General features: G+C 38.1%; 1 protein-coding gene across 3 annotated transcripts; it reads right to left on the bottom strand.

Annotated features, from left to right (window-relative positions):
* Positions 1-1,077: 1,077 nt before the first annotated feature.
* On the bottom strand, positions 1,078-12,295 carry vill (villin-like). 3 transcript variants are annotated; one of them, XM_027170122.2, is made up of 20 exons: positions 12,159-12,295; positions 9,586-9,662; positions 9,292-9,366; positions 8,906-9,099; positions 8,710-8,818; positions 7,494-7,604; positions 7,204-7,409; positions 5,722-5,800; positions 5,537-5,635; positions 5,300-5,453; positions 5,120-5,220; positions 4,881-5,018; positions 4,549-4,707; positions 3,902-4,081; positions 3,423-3,568; positions 3,170-3,314; positions 2,883-3,071; positions 2,701-2,769; positions 2,041-2,292; positions 1,078-1,392 (listed from the first exon to the last, which is right to left on the bottom strand). In XM_027170122.2, exons 2-20 carry the CDS (start codon positions 9,649-9,651, stop codon positions 1,279-1,281), a joined length of 2,586 nt encoding a protein of 861 aa, XP_027025923.2. In that variant the 5' UTR covers positions 9,652-9,662; positions 12,159-12,295; the 3' UTR covers positions 1,078-1,278. The 3 variants fall into 3 exon arrangements, with proteins under 3 accessions (XP_027025923.2, XP_047664900.1, XP_047664899.1); XM_047808944.1 differs by having other exon boundaries at positions 9,586-9,687; positions 12,159-12,273; XM_047808943.1 differs by lacking the exon at positions 12,159-12,295 and adding an exon at positions 11,949-12,113.
* Between the last annotated feature and the right edge of the window lie 1,254 nt (positions 12,296-13,549).

A 13,549-nucleotide genomic window follows, 5' to 3' on the forward strand; every position in this document is an offset into this window, starting at 1 on the left:
AAGTGAAACTTAAATGTGAAATACAACAGTGAAATCTGTAGACGTTTTCTAGTAGCTTATCAATAGTTCATATCATATCATTATTAATATTCAGTCTTTCTTTCTTTTTAATTTCTTTCTTTGTTTTTCACTCTCTCTTTTTGGACACTGTGTTCAAAATAAAGTAAAGCTTGGTGGTGGTAGCATCCTGCAATTAGGACACTTATTATAGAAATGTGAGGTATATTCATCCGTCATTTCTTTGTAGCTTATTCATTTATCCATATTCTGTCAATTCTTTGTTTTCTTTTCTCTTACCGTGTTAAAGGTAAAGCTCGGTGACGGTAGCATCCTGCCGTTGGGACACTTTTCAGCTAAGATTGAAGTTTGTTAACGTTGAAGAATGAGTGCATAATAATGGTCACATTGTAGATAAATGTATTCTATGGGAAATTGTTACCATTAGAAAGGACATTATTTTATTATATTTATATTATTTAGTGTCCAGCGTCACCAAAATGAGGATGAGGTTCCTTTCTGAATCTGGTTTCTCTCAAGGTTTCCTCCTCATATCGTCTCAGAGGTTTTTTTCCATGCCACCGTCACCTCTGGCTTGTTCATGAAGAAAAATTGTTAGCGATAAATAGTAACTTAATTATAAATTTTACATTTTCATTTTGTTTCTATACTTCTGTAAAGAGATATGAGACGTTGTTAATTGTTAAATGCTATACAAATGATTTGAATTGAACTGCGTAGAAATGTGTAGAAATAGAAACGGGTAAAGAAAAAAAGCTGCTGTTCTTGTCGTGCTGATGTACTGTTGTGAATCTGAAGCGACAAAAGTAGACCAAAGATTTTGAGAAAAACAATTTATTTAGAGGTTTGAAGATGAGAGAACTTCAAACTGAAGAGATATTGAACTCTACACTAATGCACTAATGTAACAAGCCGTTTATTTTCTACTGCTCTACAAGTTAAAGTGGTTACGGTTAAGGGCAGGTTAGCATTTTACATTTTATATGATGTTTGTGTTGTACTTATGCATGTTTCTGTTTTATCATCAGTTGTAAATAAACGAATTTCTGTTCGATTGGGTAATCAAGCAGATTCTGGCATTTATTTTCAGGCATATATGTCAAAGCTGTTAAAAAGCATATATAAAGCATTTCAGCAAGCAAATTTTCAGTTTCAGTGATATTGATTTAATGGGACAGTAAAATTATATCTGCTTTTTAATATTTGGAATATATTCTTTGTATTTATTTGTGTAGTAGATTATGCTTATTAGGAGAATTCCTATAAGAGCCCAGCTTTCTTTTTCAGGTCGCTCTGACGCCACTTTGGCAAGCGCTGGAAATCACTCCTGGAGCAGCCGAGAAGACTCTCGAAGTCTGCGTCACTCAGATAATTCTGAAACACAGATGACAGAGATGAGAATCAATGATTTTTAGGGGATGAGATAAAGACATGTGTATGTAATGACCCTTAAACCCGGCAGTTGGAAAGAGTTTACGTACCCCACAGTTTACACAGACTTTAAACATACTGGTAGATTCCAGAAATGGATGTAATGACTAATTAGTCAGTTGATATAATAAGAATTAATATGGAGGATTCAGTGGCTTTATTTAAAGGACCTTTAGAGACAAACTTGTGTCCCAAATGATGCACTACAAACTATGCACTCTATCATCCGGTGCATGAAATTTAGGAAGGGTAGTTTTTACTAAACGGAAGCGTACTGTAAGCGTTTTCATATTTGATGGGAAAAGATATCAAATGGACGTAATGTTGCTTTTACGTTGTTTATTTTTTGTGTTTTAACATAAAATATTTTTTGCTTGAACTCAATGTTACTTGAAAGATTTTTACATATTGTCTTGCTTTTAGATTTTACAGTGAAACCATGCTGTTCCCTCTTGAATCTGACTGTCTTGATTTCTTATACTACAGTAACGCAACACTACAGTATACTAAATAATAATAAATCATAATAACAAACCATAAAATCTGATGTTCTGTTCACTCTACAGAACATTCTCATTGCTCATTACCCACCTCTCGGTTGCTGGGATCCACTGCCTGAGGCTCTCTGGAGCTATTATTGGTCTGCTTCTCAGGACCCAAATTCACTGAGCTTTGACTTTTACCAGGAGCCACATCGACACGTGAGCCGCCGCTGCTCACGAGGGGTCGAGGATTTTGAGATTTGGAGTTCTGAGTTGAGATTTCAGTATTGGGACCACCAGGGGCGCTGTTGAGCACATCTCCACCCACTGACTTTCTGTTGATAACTTTGTTGTTCATATTCTAATAGGATTGTTTAGGTTCATGTGAAGAGAAGACAGAGAAGATTGCAGCTGCAAGTTAAACAAATTGATATCGCTAGTGTGTTTAAAGCTGGAATTTTAAAATTGGGACAAATGTTTACATTAAGTTGAATGCGATTGGCCATTAGACATAATCAGCAGTTGAATGTGAGTGGAAATGTGGCTTTATTTATGGTTCTAGTTGGTTTAAGGGTTTAGACACGGTGCCTTTTTGCTCTTGGAAAAATGATGGGATGCCATAATGTTTTTGATAAAAACAGAGAAATAGAGTTAAAACATTCATACTAAAGGTATTTTAAAGTTTCCACCCCAGTGATAAGCAATAGTACAGTTTAACATCATTTTATCTGAGTTTTCATTCCTCAAAGCAGTTCTGTACATAACATACCACACTGGTCTGTGAAACCGATCCTGAAGCAGACACCTTACTCTTCATCTCTTCATATGACAAACCTCCCTGAAAAATACAAATCCAGATATGCTCTTTAGTAAAGTGGCATACAGTAGTCACTTTCACAACGATGCCAGCACACTTTAATGACTCGTTTTAGTTATTTTCCTCCCACTCACACTCCACTTGTAAGTGTCCCAAGCGTTGAACCATCCTGTAAAAGTCGGCGGCTCGTAGCCCTGTTTTACTGAGATGATGGGGGTATCAGGGCTGCGGCCCGCCGGATGCGTCTTCAGATATTCTAATGCACAGCTGTTAGACTCCTGGATTTCAAACTGGTTGGCAGAGTTGCCAATCCACAGGAAAATCTGTGATTGAATATGAAGAGCAATTGTATTTTAATTGTCTTTAAAAGCACAAAAGCAACAAATGATATAAAAAGAAACCCGATTTCATGCAAGCCGACCTCCTCCCACGTGTCCAGCAGCATGACATCGTCCTCATCCAGGTCATCCTGAGAGAAATTAGCCACCTCCTCCATACGGAATTGCCCCGTCTGGTTAGAGCACTCAAAGAGGCGGGGAGTGTGCGATGGTGTTAACTTCTCAAAGCTAGTGAAGGTGAATGGTGTGTAAACAGGATTAATTCAGCGCCTGATGCTTATGTGTTTAAGATTCCATACAGAGGTTAAGATATGCTAATGGAACATCTTGAGTTACCTCTTGTCACTGGAATATGGTGCTTTTCCACCCAAGGCCACCCAGAACTGCGCAGGCTCTTGGCCCTCCATCACAATCTGCTTGTCCACCTTTGAAAGTACATCAGCTACAGTCTTCCCCATCTCACGCTCATCACCACTGCAGCCCTATTCATACACATAAAGACATGACAGACATTTACCTCATTTTACTGCATACGAGCGAGCATTAAGGGCCTTGCTCAGGAGCCCAGCAGTAGCAGCTTGATGGACCTGGGATTCAATCACACAACCAATTGGAATCCAATGCTTTAACCACTAAGCTACGACATCTCCACATGCTGTAGATGTGGAGAACAAGGACCTTACATACCAATGTGCCATTCAGATGCTGGTTAGATACTAATATACTAATATTAAGTCACTGATCATTTCCCTATAACTGCACATGCTATCATATTTTATTTCCTAACTGAAGATTAAAATATAAAGAATACTTGCCTTGCCATACCACATGTAAGATATGTCCTTTGTTTTCAGAAAAAAGACATCATTGCTGTTGAGAGAAGATGCTCTAGCTGGCACCTCTGTAGCCTTAGTATTCATTTCATCTGTTCCTTTAACCTGGAAAAGCCTGGCTCCGGGATCAGGGTTTACCACACCCGGTTTTCCTGTTCCACCCTTAAAACAAACCAGCATGCCTTTAAAACATCCGAAGACAAATGTCTCATCTCATTATCTCCATAACACAGAAACCAGTTCTATAGGTCAGATACTGTACTTCCTGTTATGATTAGGTCTTGATCAAAATGACGCCTGAGATAGGCACAGGCTCCCCGTGACCCGAGAAGTTCGGATAAGCGGTAGAATTTGATTGGATATACCGTATATACAGAAGGTGTACGACATTCTATACCACTACTATGTGGCTTATCATCAAATCAAATCAAATTTTTATTATTAACTGTTAATAGATTAAACTAAGTATGAATATAAGCTCCATCCCAGCCCATACTGTATGCTACCAATATTTACAACTTTGTAAATAATTAAAAACTTTGTATATAAAAAATGTAAATAATAAAAAACAGAAAATATGCTACACATCTCCATTCGTTACTATATAACCATATGAATATATGATTTACCTCATAGATGATGAGTTTACCCTTAAAGATGGCCAGAAAATGGCGTGGCTCTTTACCCATGGTCACCCTGACCTGAACAGGAGCTCCATTATATTTGTTGTCTATATTGACTGCCTGGTAGGCACATGCTGTTATCTCATCCTGTGTGGCATGGCGACCCTGGACAATACATAAGCGTGTTTTTAGCACACATTTTATATTAGTTGTGATAGTGAGTAAAAGATATTCCATGGTTCTCTATAATAAGCATGAGCATAAGATTTTAAGTTCAAATTTGTACATTTGACCAAAATGTTTGCCGTAGCTTATAGAATATATTTTCTTTTGCTCACCAGCCACATGTAGAGGAGATACTGTGGTTTGTTGGCTCTGTTGTAGGTATAGAGAATTAGATAACAGTCTCCTCCATAAAACTGCCCATAGGTACTGGGTGGTACCTCCTGAAGCTCCAAATGCTCTATACGCCAAATCTGAATGTAAATGTTAAGCAATATTATTTTTAATGTTACATGGTACAAATAACTTTGTGGTGTTTATTTGTTTGCATGTACAGTATTGCTCCTTACTGTACCTTTACTTCGCCAGAAGCATCATCCACCATTCGCTCCTGTGCAGCCAGTTTAGGCTCAGCATGTAGTTCCATGACATTGAACTTGACCTGGTCAACTTTGGCTATAAGACATTGAATTAGTACACAGCCACACATGGCACCATGTTTTATTCTATTAATGTTTGGTAATCCAGTGAATACCTATCTGGCCCCTGGTGTAACTTTTCCCCAGGCCCTGGGTTTGACCTTTATCTGTCCAGGACTTGAAGAGTTGTTTAAACATGGCAGATTCTGCTCCATCACTCATCACTTCCACAGGAGTCGTGGGGGGATAGTTTTTGGCTTTGATAAATCCCTAAGAGGAAACATTTTGATGAGGTGAAGGTAATTCTTATAGAATAAATAATACATAATGTAATAATGCAAACTTGAGCTTACCACTGCATGTTGAAGGGCCGAACGCCTCTCCTGATCAGAAGCCTTCTTTCCTTTCCACACTGCTAAAGAGACACCGCCTATGTCTGCAATGTAGCAGTCCTAAAAGAGAGATTACAAACAATGAATGCCAGTGGTACACAGAACAAACAGCAATGTGACTAAGATAGGGAGACAGATTTTCTTACATTAGAATTGAGAAGGTTTTGGGTCAATGGACTAGAAGCCACTTCCTGTACTATCAGCTTACCGCTGTCATCTGAAATCCTGTGAACATTACAAATAATTATGCAGTATCATAAGAAGGTGAAACAACAGAGCATAAACAAGAGCAACAATTTACCCCAGCAGAAGAGCAGAGGTGTATTGGATGTACCTGGTATTGAAGAACCAGGATAAACCCTTGTTGAAGAACAAGGATATACCTTCATGTTGAACTCTTGATCAGTGTGTAATGCATAATGCTTCCCATCAATAAAAATTTTTTTTTTAAACATGCATGATTTCTGATTTGAACAATCACTGAGTATGTTTGCTGGTTTGCCATTAGTATCGGTCTAATGTGTTCTCTGTTGGTGGTCCCGTCATCTGGTCCAGCACAGCGATTGTCATTCATTCATTCGTTCATTTTCTACCGCTTATCCGAACTTCTCGGGTCACGGGGAGCCTGTGCCTATCTCAGGCGTCATCAGGCATCGAGGCAGGATACACCCTGGAAGGAGTGCCAACCCATCACAGGGCACACACTCTCTCATTCACTCACACACTCACACACTATGGACAATTTTCCAGAGATGCCAATCAACCTACCATGCATGTCTTTGGACCGGGGGAGGAAACCGGAGCACCCGGAGGAAACCCCCGAAGCACAGCGATTGTGACCTTCATAAATTCAGATGCTTTTTCTCTGACCATTGTGGTGACCAGAGATACACATTTTTTAAAGAATAGGGATATGCCCTGGTGGAAGATCAAAAGTACGCTCTTATGGAAGGTCAGGAATAGACTCTTACTGGAAAGCAAGTATATACCCTTTGCAAAGAGATGGTATGTATGTTTGTGGAAGAGATCTTTGTTGAAAGATCTTCTTTATGGAAGAGCATATATTGCCTGTGTAGAAGAGATGAAATATGCCCTTGTAGAACAGACGAGGCATAACTTTGTTAAAGAGTTGGGATAGAGCCTTGTGGAAGAGATCGGATATACCCTTGAGCAAGAGATAGAATATTATCTTGAAGGAAAGATGGGATATAACATTGTAGAAGAACAAAGCAGAGAATCCCTGTGTAAGTGATTGGCTATACCCTTGTGGAAGACCTAAATCAGGAAGCGATGGGACATACTATACCGTTGTGGATGGCATATATCATTGTAGAAGCATACTGTAGTCTTGCAGAAGAGATTAGAGATTCCCTTAAGGAAGACATTTGCTATATTCGTGCTAAAAATCTAAGATTTGATATTCTTTTGTGGAAGATATGGTATGTAATGTAGGGGAAGAGACGGAGTACATCCTTGTAGAAGAAATGGGATAAATGATTGTGGAATGGTATGAATATGCCTGTGTGGATAGAATCTGCTGACTTCGACCTGATGTGTTACATTATTCCACCACAGACACCACATAATTGCTAAAACAAGGCACAGAATTACATCACAAGCATGCTTACTGGTAAAGTTTGACATTAGCAGTCTTTAACTGGTCAACTGTGCTGTCAGGGATAGCTTCTTTCACTGGTCTTGTCCTCTGGCCCAGCACAGATATCATGATCTTCATCAGTTCTGGGTAGGCTTCTTCTTTTTCTCCCTCTATTATTCCGATCTGCGCTCGTCCTCCTCTCTCTCTATCCCTGATGCTCTGAGCTAGCAAACATCCCTATGGAGGAAAATGCACTACTGTAAATAAAAAGGGGATATAAGTCTAGTGACCTAAGCAAAGGGGTGAAATGCATCACTTTACCTTTAACCTTTCCTGTCTGTTGCTCTCAGGGCCATTCCACTGAACAATGTTTTTTCCCATGTCCAGCAGAAAAATATCCCCATTGTTGAAGCTTGCCCACGACACATCCACCTAGGAGGGAAATGGTCAAACTGAATCAAACTGTGCTCAAATACTGTAAAATCAAGCTAGCCCTAGTTACTCGTCCTACTTTAAATTGGTTGTATATGTACAATGAAGTACTCTGCAAATATTTTTATTTGCCAAAGGCAGTTAGACACAATTAGACTAATTAATGTTTCACGGTAAATATGGAATAACTACCTCACAGTTTCCATGGCCAGGGGCATGATAAACAAAGACATCAAAATATTTTCTCTGTATTGTTTTGTGTATTGTTTTCAGGGCGGTTTTGTGACTGAGCTCATGCTGGCAGAACATAAACAGGCATAACAGGCTCTCTTGTTTTAAAGAGTTTCAACAGTCCAAAGATGCAATTGCCTACTTTTAGATTATTATTTATGCTCACTAAACTCTTTTTATTGCTAGCTGACCTTCATTCATTTATTCATTCTTTCATTTTCTACCACTTATCCGAACTTCTCGGGTCATCGGGCATCGAGGCAGGATACACCCTGGACGGAGTGCCAACCCATCACAGGGCACACACACACACTCTCTTTCACTCACACACTACGGACAATTTTCCAGAGATGCCAATCAACCTACCATGCATGTCTTTGGACCGGGGGAGGAAACCGGAGTACCCAGAGGAAACCCCCGAAGCACGGCGAGAACATTCAAACTCCACACACACAAGGCGGAGGTGGGAATCAAACCCCCAACCCTGGAGGTGTGAGGTGAACGTGCTAACCACTAAGCCACCGTGCCCCTCATTGCTAGCTGACATTTGAGAAAAAATTGCTTGTAATAAAGCTGTTTTTGGTTAGCATTACCAAGTGGTTTCCTGTGGTCTTTAAATTCCTAGGCAAAAGAAGAGCCATAAATTTAGGAAATTACAAATTCATTTATTATCTTACATTATATTATCTAAAAGGGAATAATTGTACTTCAGCCTTCATTGTAGATACATAATTGCACGTTTACACGAGTAAGAAAGTCAGGTCTGATTATTATCAATCATTGGTGCTTTCTCATGCTAAATTCTTTTGCTATTTCTATTAACATGCATGCATTCATATATTGTTTATAGAAGGTTAACAGTAGCATGAGAAACCTCCATGGCAGTGACATCCTTCCGGCCTTTGACATGCAGCAGACGCAGAATATCGTAGACGTTGGTTTCGACGTGTTTGAACCCCGACCCAACTCCTCCTTTTTTATATCTGAGGATGAACAAGAAAGCATGGACTTTAGTACAAATCGAACATCTACTCTACCGATTCTCACCTCATGCTTAAACGTTTACTCACATTATGCCGTTTTTGAAGTAACTTTTAAACTTGGCTGATTCAAAGCCCTGAACCTCTCGGTTCTGCACTGGGCTTCCACCCAAAAAATCGTCCAGCTGTGTCACGTAGACGGCCGCGGCACCTTGCTCATCCTGAGAGGAGTTGTTCCCTATCCAGTAATGAATGTTCATGGTGCGAACATTCTCTGGCCCTCCCTAAATCACACACACACACACACACACACACACACACACACACACACACACACACACACACACACGCACACACACGCACACACACATATACAGTATATGTTAGCTTCTGTTCAAAGCTTCATCACCAAACTTAGAGAAGTATTTGCAGAGGATCTTCAACAGAAAAAGCAGAATATGAAATGACATACGCACATAAAGAACCACATAACAGTCTCCTTCAAAGAAATTCCCAAACTCTTCCTTTGGCACAGGAACCATTTTCATATCCTGGAGCAAAAAACAGAGACCCGCATGAGAAACACAGAGAATAAAAAAGTGTCACATCATACGAATGAATATTGAATAGTCAGTTCAATCAAACCTGCTACATGCATTGTCTTGGTTTCTGATTTATCATTAACTTCAATAATGATCTCAATATCAATATCATTAACTTCAATCTCTAGAGATGTCACACAGTAACGAGCAGATTAGCGTGTCTCTCACATTTATAGTCCATATCTGTAGGCCAGGCTTGTACTTGATGCCTTTAAGTGAGGCGTTTTCAGTCATCTTACTGTATCCTGAGAGAAGGGGTGAAAGGTCAAACTGTAAATAAATACACACATAAATAATGCAAAGCTTTTTTCAAAGCGTTTTATCCAAATCTATACAGTAACTGAGTATGGATGTGAAAACGTACTGTGTTCCTGTTCTTTTGCTCAGTCAGCAATCATTTGTGATACATTTAATTATTTATCATTTATAAATGTATATATATTTAAAGAGTAAAACATTTCAGAAATATAACGGAAAGTCTTAGAACAGATAAAGAAAAAGATTACATATTGATTAAAATACAAACCTTGATAGAAATAGACCCAAATATTGATTGACTATTGTAATCAAACCTGACTAAAAAAGTCTAATAATAATAATAATAATAATAATAATAATAATAATAATAATAATAATAATAATAATAATAATAAGCAGTAATTTTTAAACCAAAATAAAACACAGAGTTAAAGAAATTACAACAAAGCACCAGCCCTCAAGCAGGCCATTTTCTCTCTCTCTCTCTCTCTCTCTCTCTCTCTCTCTCTCTCTCTCTCTCTCTCTCTCTCTCTCTCTCTCTCTCTCTCTCTCTCTCAAAACTCACAATAACTACTAACACAATGGTTGACATATAAAACCAGAAATATTAATGGATGGCTAACAGGGCTGGGTGTGTTGATATACTTCAGTGCCTCTACACCTCTAACAGGATGTAATATTCATTGGAATGCCAGAGCAGATAAAGGGTTTACTCATAAAGAACAAACATAACTCCTGATACTTTAAAAATAATCAGTATCGGACTGATTTAATGAGCTACAACAGAGATGTGTGACTCTAACCGATTATAAAAATAATGTGAATAGTTAAACATGAGTTTATTGCACATTATCTTCATATAACGTGGAAGAAATTAATATTATTGGCATTATTAAATCGTAAGTTTTGTAACCTTAAAATCTGATGTTTGATTTTACTGATTGCTAATCTACCTTTTTTGATTTTCCTCTTAAATTCTGAATAGATTTCAACCATTAAGAGAAAGAGACGTGTCATATTTCATTAAATACACAGTTCTGTTTTCACTTGGCAATGGTTTGGCAAACAGATGTTCTTTCTGACGTTCTTTGTACGCCTAGCCTAGAAAGACTGGTTTTGTGTTTCAGTGTACAGTATATTGACATAGAGCATAACAATCAAACATTAGCATGAATGAATCACATGGCTTTGGAGTTTATTAGAAAATAAAAAGCCCTTTTTCGAGGAATACTGGAAAATCGAACAAATCCCAAGCCATTTCTGATTACTGTGAACATTAGAAAAAGGATGCAAAAAGATATTTAATGCTATAAGATATTAGATAAATATATATAGAAGCAGCTGAATGAACATCATTCTCAGGTTATTTTTTTTTGTACATTGTATAGAAAACCACCAGACTACCATTAAGTTTGAAAAATTGAAGGATAGAAAATGCTGACTGTCACATGCAAAACAATATATATATATAAATCAATCATACAGCAATATATTCTGCTAGCACTGATCCACTGCTCCCACCATCTCTTAGAGTAACAGGTAGATGGTGGTGGAATTAACTTCCTCTAAGTGATGTGACATACGGCTAAGTACGGTGACCCATAGTCAGAATTTGTTCTCTGCATTTTACCCATCCAAAGTGCACACACACAGAAGTAAACACACACACACATACCGTGAACACACACACACCGTGAACACACACACACCGTGAACACACACCCGGAGCAGTGGGCAGCCATTTATTCTGCGGCGCCCAGGGAGCAGTTGGGGGGTTTGGTGCCTTGCTCAAGGGCACCTCAGTCGTGGCCGGCCCGATACTCGAACCCACAACCTTTGGGTTACGAATCAGACTCTCAAACCATTAGGCCACGACTGCCCCCTGTTCCCTTCAGCTGTATGCGTATTGCCTCTAGACGTCCGGACAGCAGAGATATGTCTTTAAACCACAGGTGAAGACCTACCTTTACCCTGAAACACTTAAACTACTGTAGTGCTTATTTTCCCTGTTTGTTTTATATATTTTTAAAAAATGCTACAAATTCCTCCCAAAAGAGTTTTAGACTGGTGATATCCTAAGTCTGTGACCTAGTAAAGCAGTATTGATGTTTTACTGGTAGAAAGGTCGTCGCTCTGGATAAAGGTGTGTACCAAATGTAAACGTAAATGTAAAATAAAAAAAACTTTGGGTAAAATCTGGGTACAAAAGAATAAAACATTCGTATACAAATCGCAGACATGAGCATTACAGAATCAAATCAGTAAAATCTTACATGTAGAATTGTAGCTGCATGCAGGATTTCAACATCGTACGTCTCACCGTCAGAGATGAATATATACTCAAGCATTTCTCTTATTGTTTCTCTAATCTTCACAGTCCAATATCGATCTGCTGTCATCTTACTCACAATATATTCATAATCGATATTTCATATATATACATATATACATACTGTATATATACATCTCACAGCATTTCTTACCTTTTTAACTCTGTTCCTTTCAGCTGTATGCGTATTGCCCAGTGTTTATCATCGAATCCTCCTACACTGTGGTTAAACCAGGGTGTGTTTCTATCCATCACTCCACCCAGGTGAGCACACACACTGCAAGCACACACTGTTCGCTAACATGTCTTTATATGGACTACAGGCTGAAGCCCTATTGTCCTCTATTGTATACATAGAAGTGTGTATGAAGATGTTCAAGAAATAAACCCCCAGATATCACTGGAAAGCATGTAGTTTATTATTATACTAAAGGACAAATGAAGAGGTGAAGAAAAGGTCAAGAAAATAAAAATTAGAAAGCAGTTATACTCCATTTCAGTGGCCTTGATTATAATTTTAATTAATTACTTAATTTAATTAATATTTTATATACTACTTAAAAAGGCTGTTTAAAAAAATAAAAATACAAAAATAACTGTATACTTTTATGGGACTGTAAAATGGTGATTTTTTCCCCCATCAAGCATCAAATATTTTTTATTTTTAACCCTTTATTGTATATTATTTTCTCCCTGTTATATTCTGAATAATCAGAAGGATATTGAGTACTTTTCTATAACAGACAGAAGTTCTGCCTTCTAAACAAGGTTTACTGTAAATTAAAGCTCTCGTTTTTATATATAGTATGAAGACGTCAGGGAAACAGTATGCTGCTCTATGATGTAATTGGGAATTGTTGATATTTGCTGTTGATATCTCCAGCGCCAACACTCTGTACCAATCAGACGTAAAGCCGTAAATGGAAGTTTACCGAAGAGAAGTTTGTATGTCACAGTTTTCTGGTAACAAGACAAAATTTATTTTATCGTCTCTGCTCAGAAACAGACAGGTTTTAGACTTTGTCCTGACTTTAGTGCATCCATATAAAATGAGCCTGGTGTTTGGATGCATTCATGTAACTATCAAAGAAGGTGAAAGGACACAAAGTATTTTATGTGCATTTCTTGTAAAAAAAAGAAAGAAATGCAAAATGTCAATTTTAGACAGCCGTCAAAACAAAAAGGAGAAAACAGTCCTGTGTATTTATGACATTTTCCATCTCTGGCTCTGTGTCAACATGTTCAGGATGAATGGAAAACACCTAAAGCAATGAAATGTGTCTGACAAAAGACAATGCAACGGGTTTAGATGACAGCAGACGAGATGTTGAGATCTTGACCTAAAATGTGAAAAAATACTTTGAAATGTTACTTTTAACTTTTAAATTCGATAAATCGATTTCAGCGGCGTTGTGTTAGGAAACAGTGCCGAAGAACTGAAATGGGACTGAAAGTCTGCAATGATGAAAACTCTGAAGCTCTCGGAAATCCACAATTTTGAGAGACAAAAACATTTTGTTGGATGTTTTATTTTGTGTTTTGTTG

The sequence above is a fragment of the Tachysurus fulvidraco genome, chromosome 25 (genome assembly GCF_022655615.1).
Source record: "Tachysurus fulvidraco isolate hzauxx_2018 chromosome 25, HZAU_PFXX_2.0, whole genome shotgun sequence".
Classification (NCBI taxonomy): domain Eukaryota; kingdom Metazoa; phylum Chordata; class Actinopteri; order Siluriformes; family Bagridae; genus Tachysurus; species Tachysurus fulvidraco.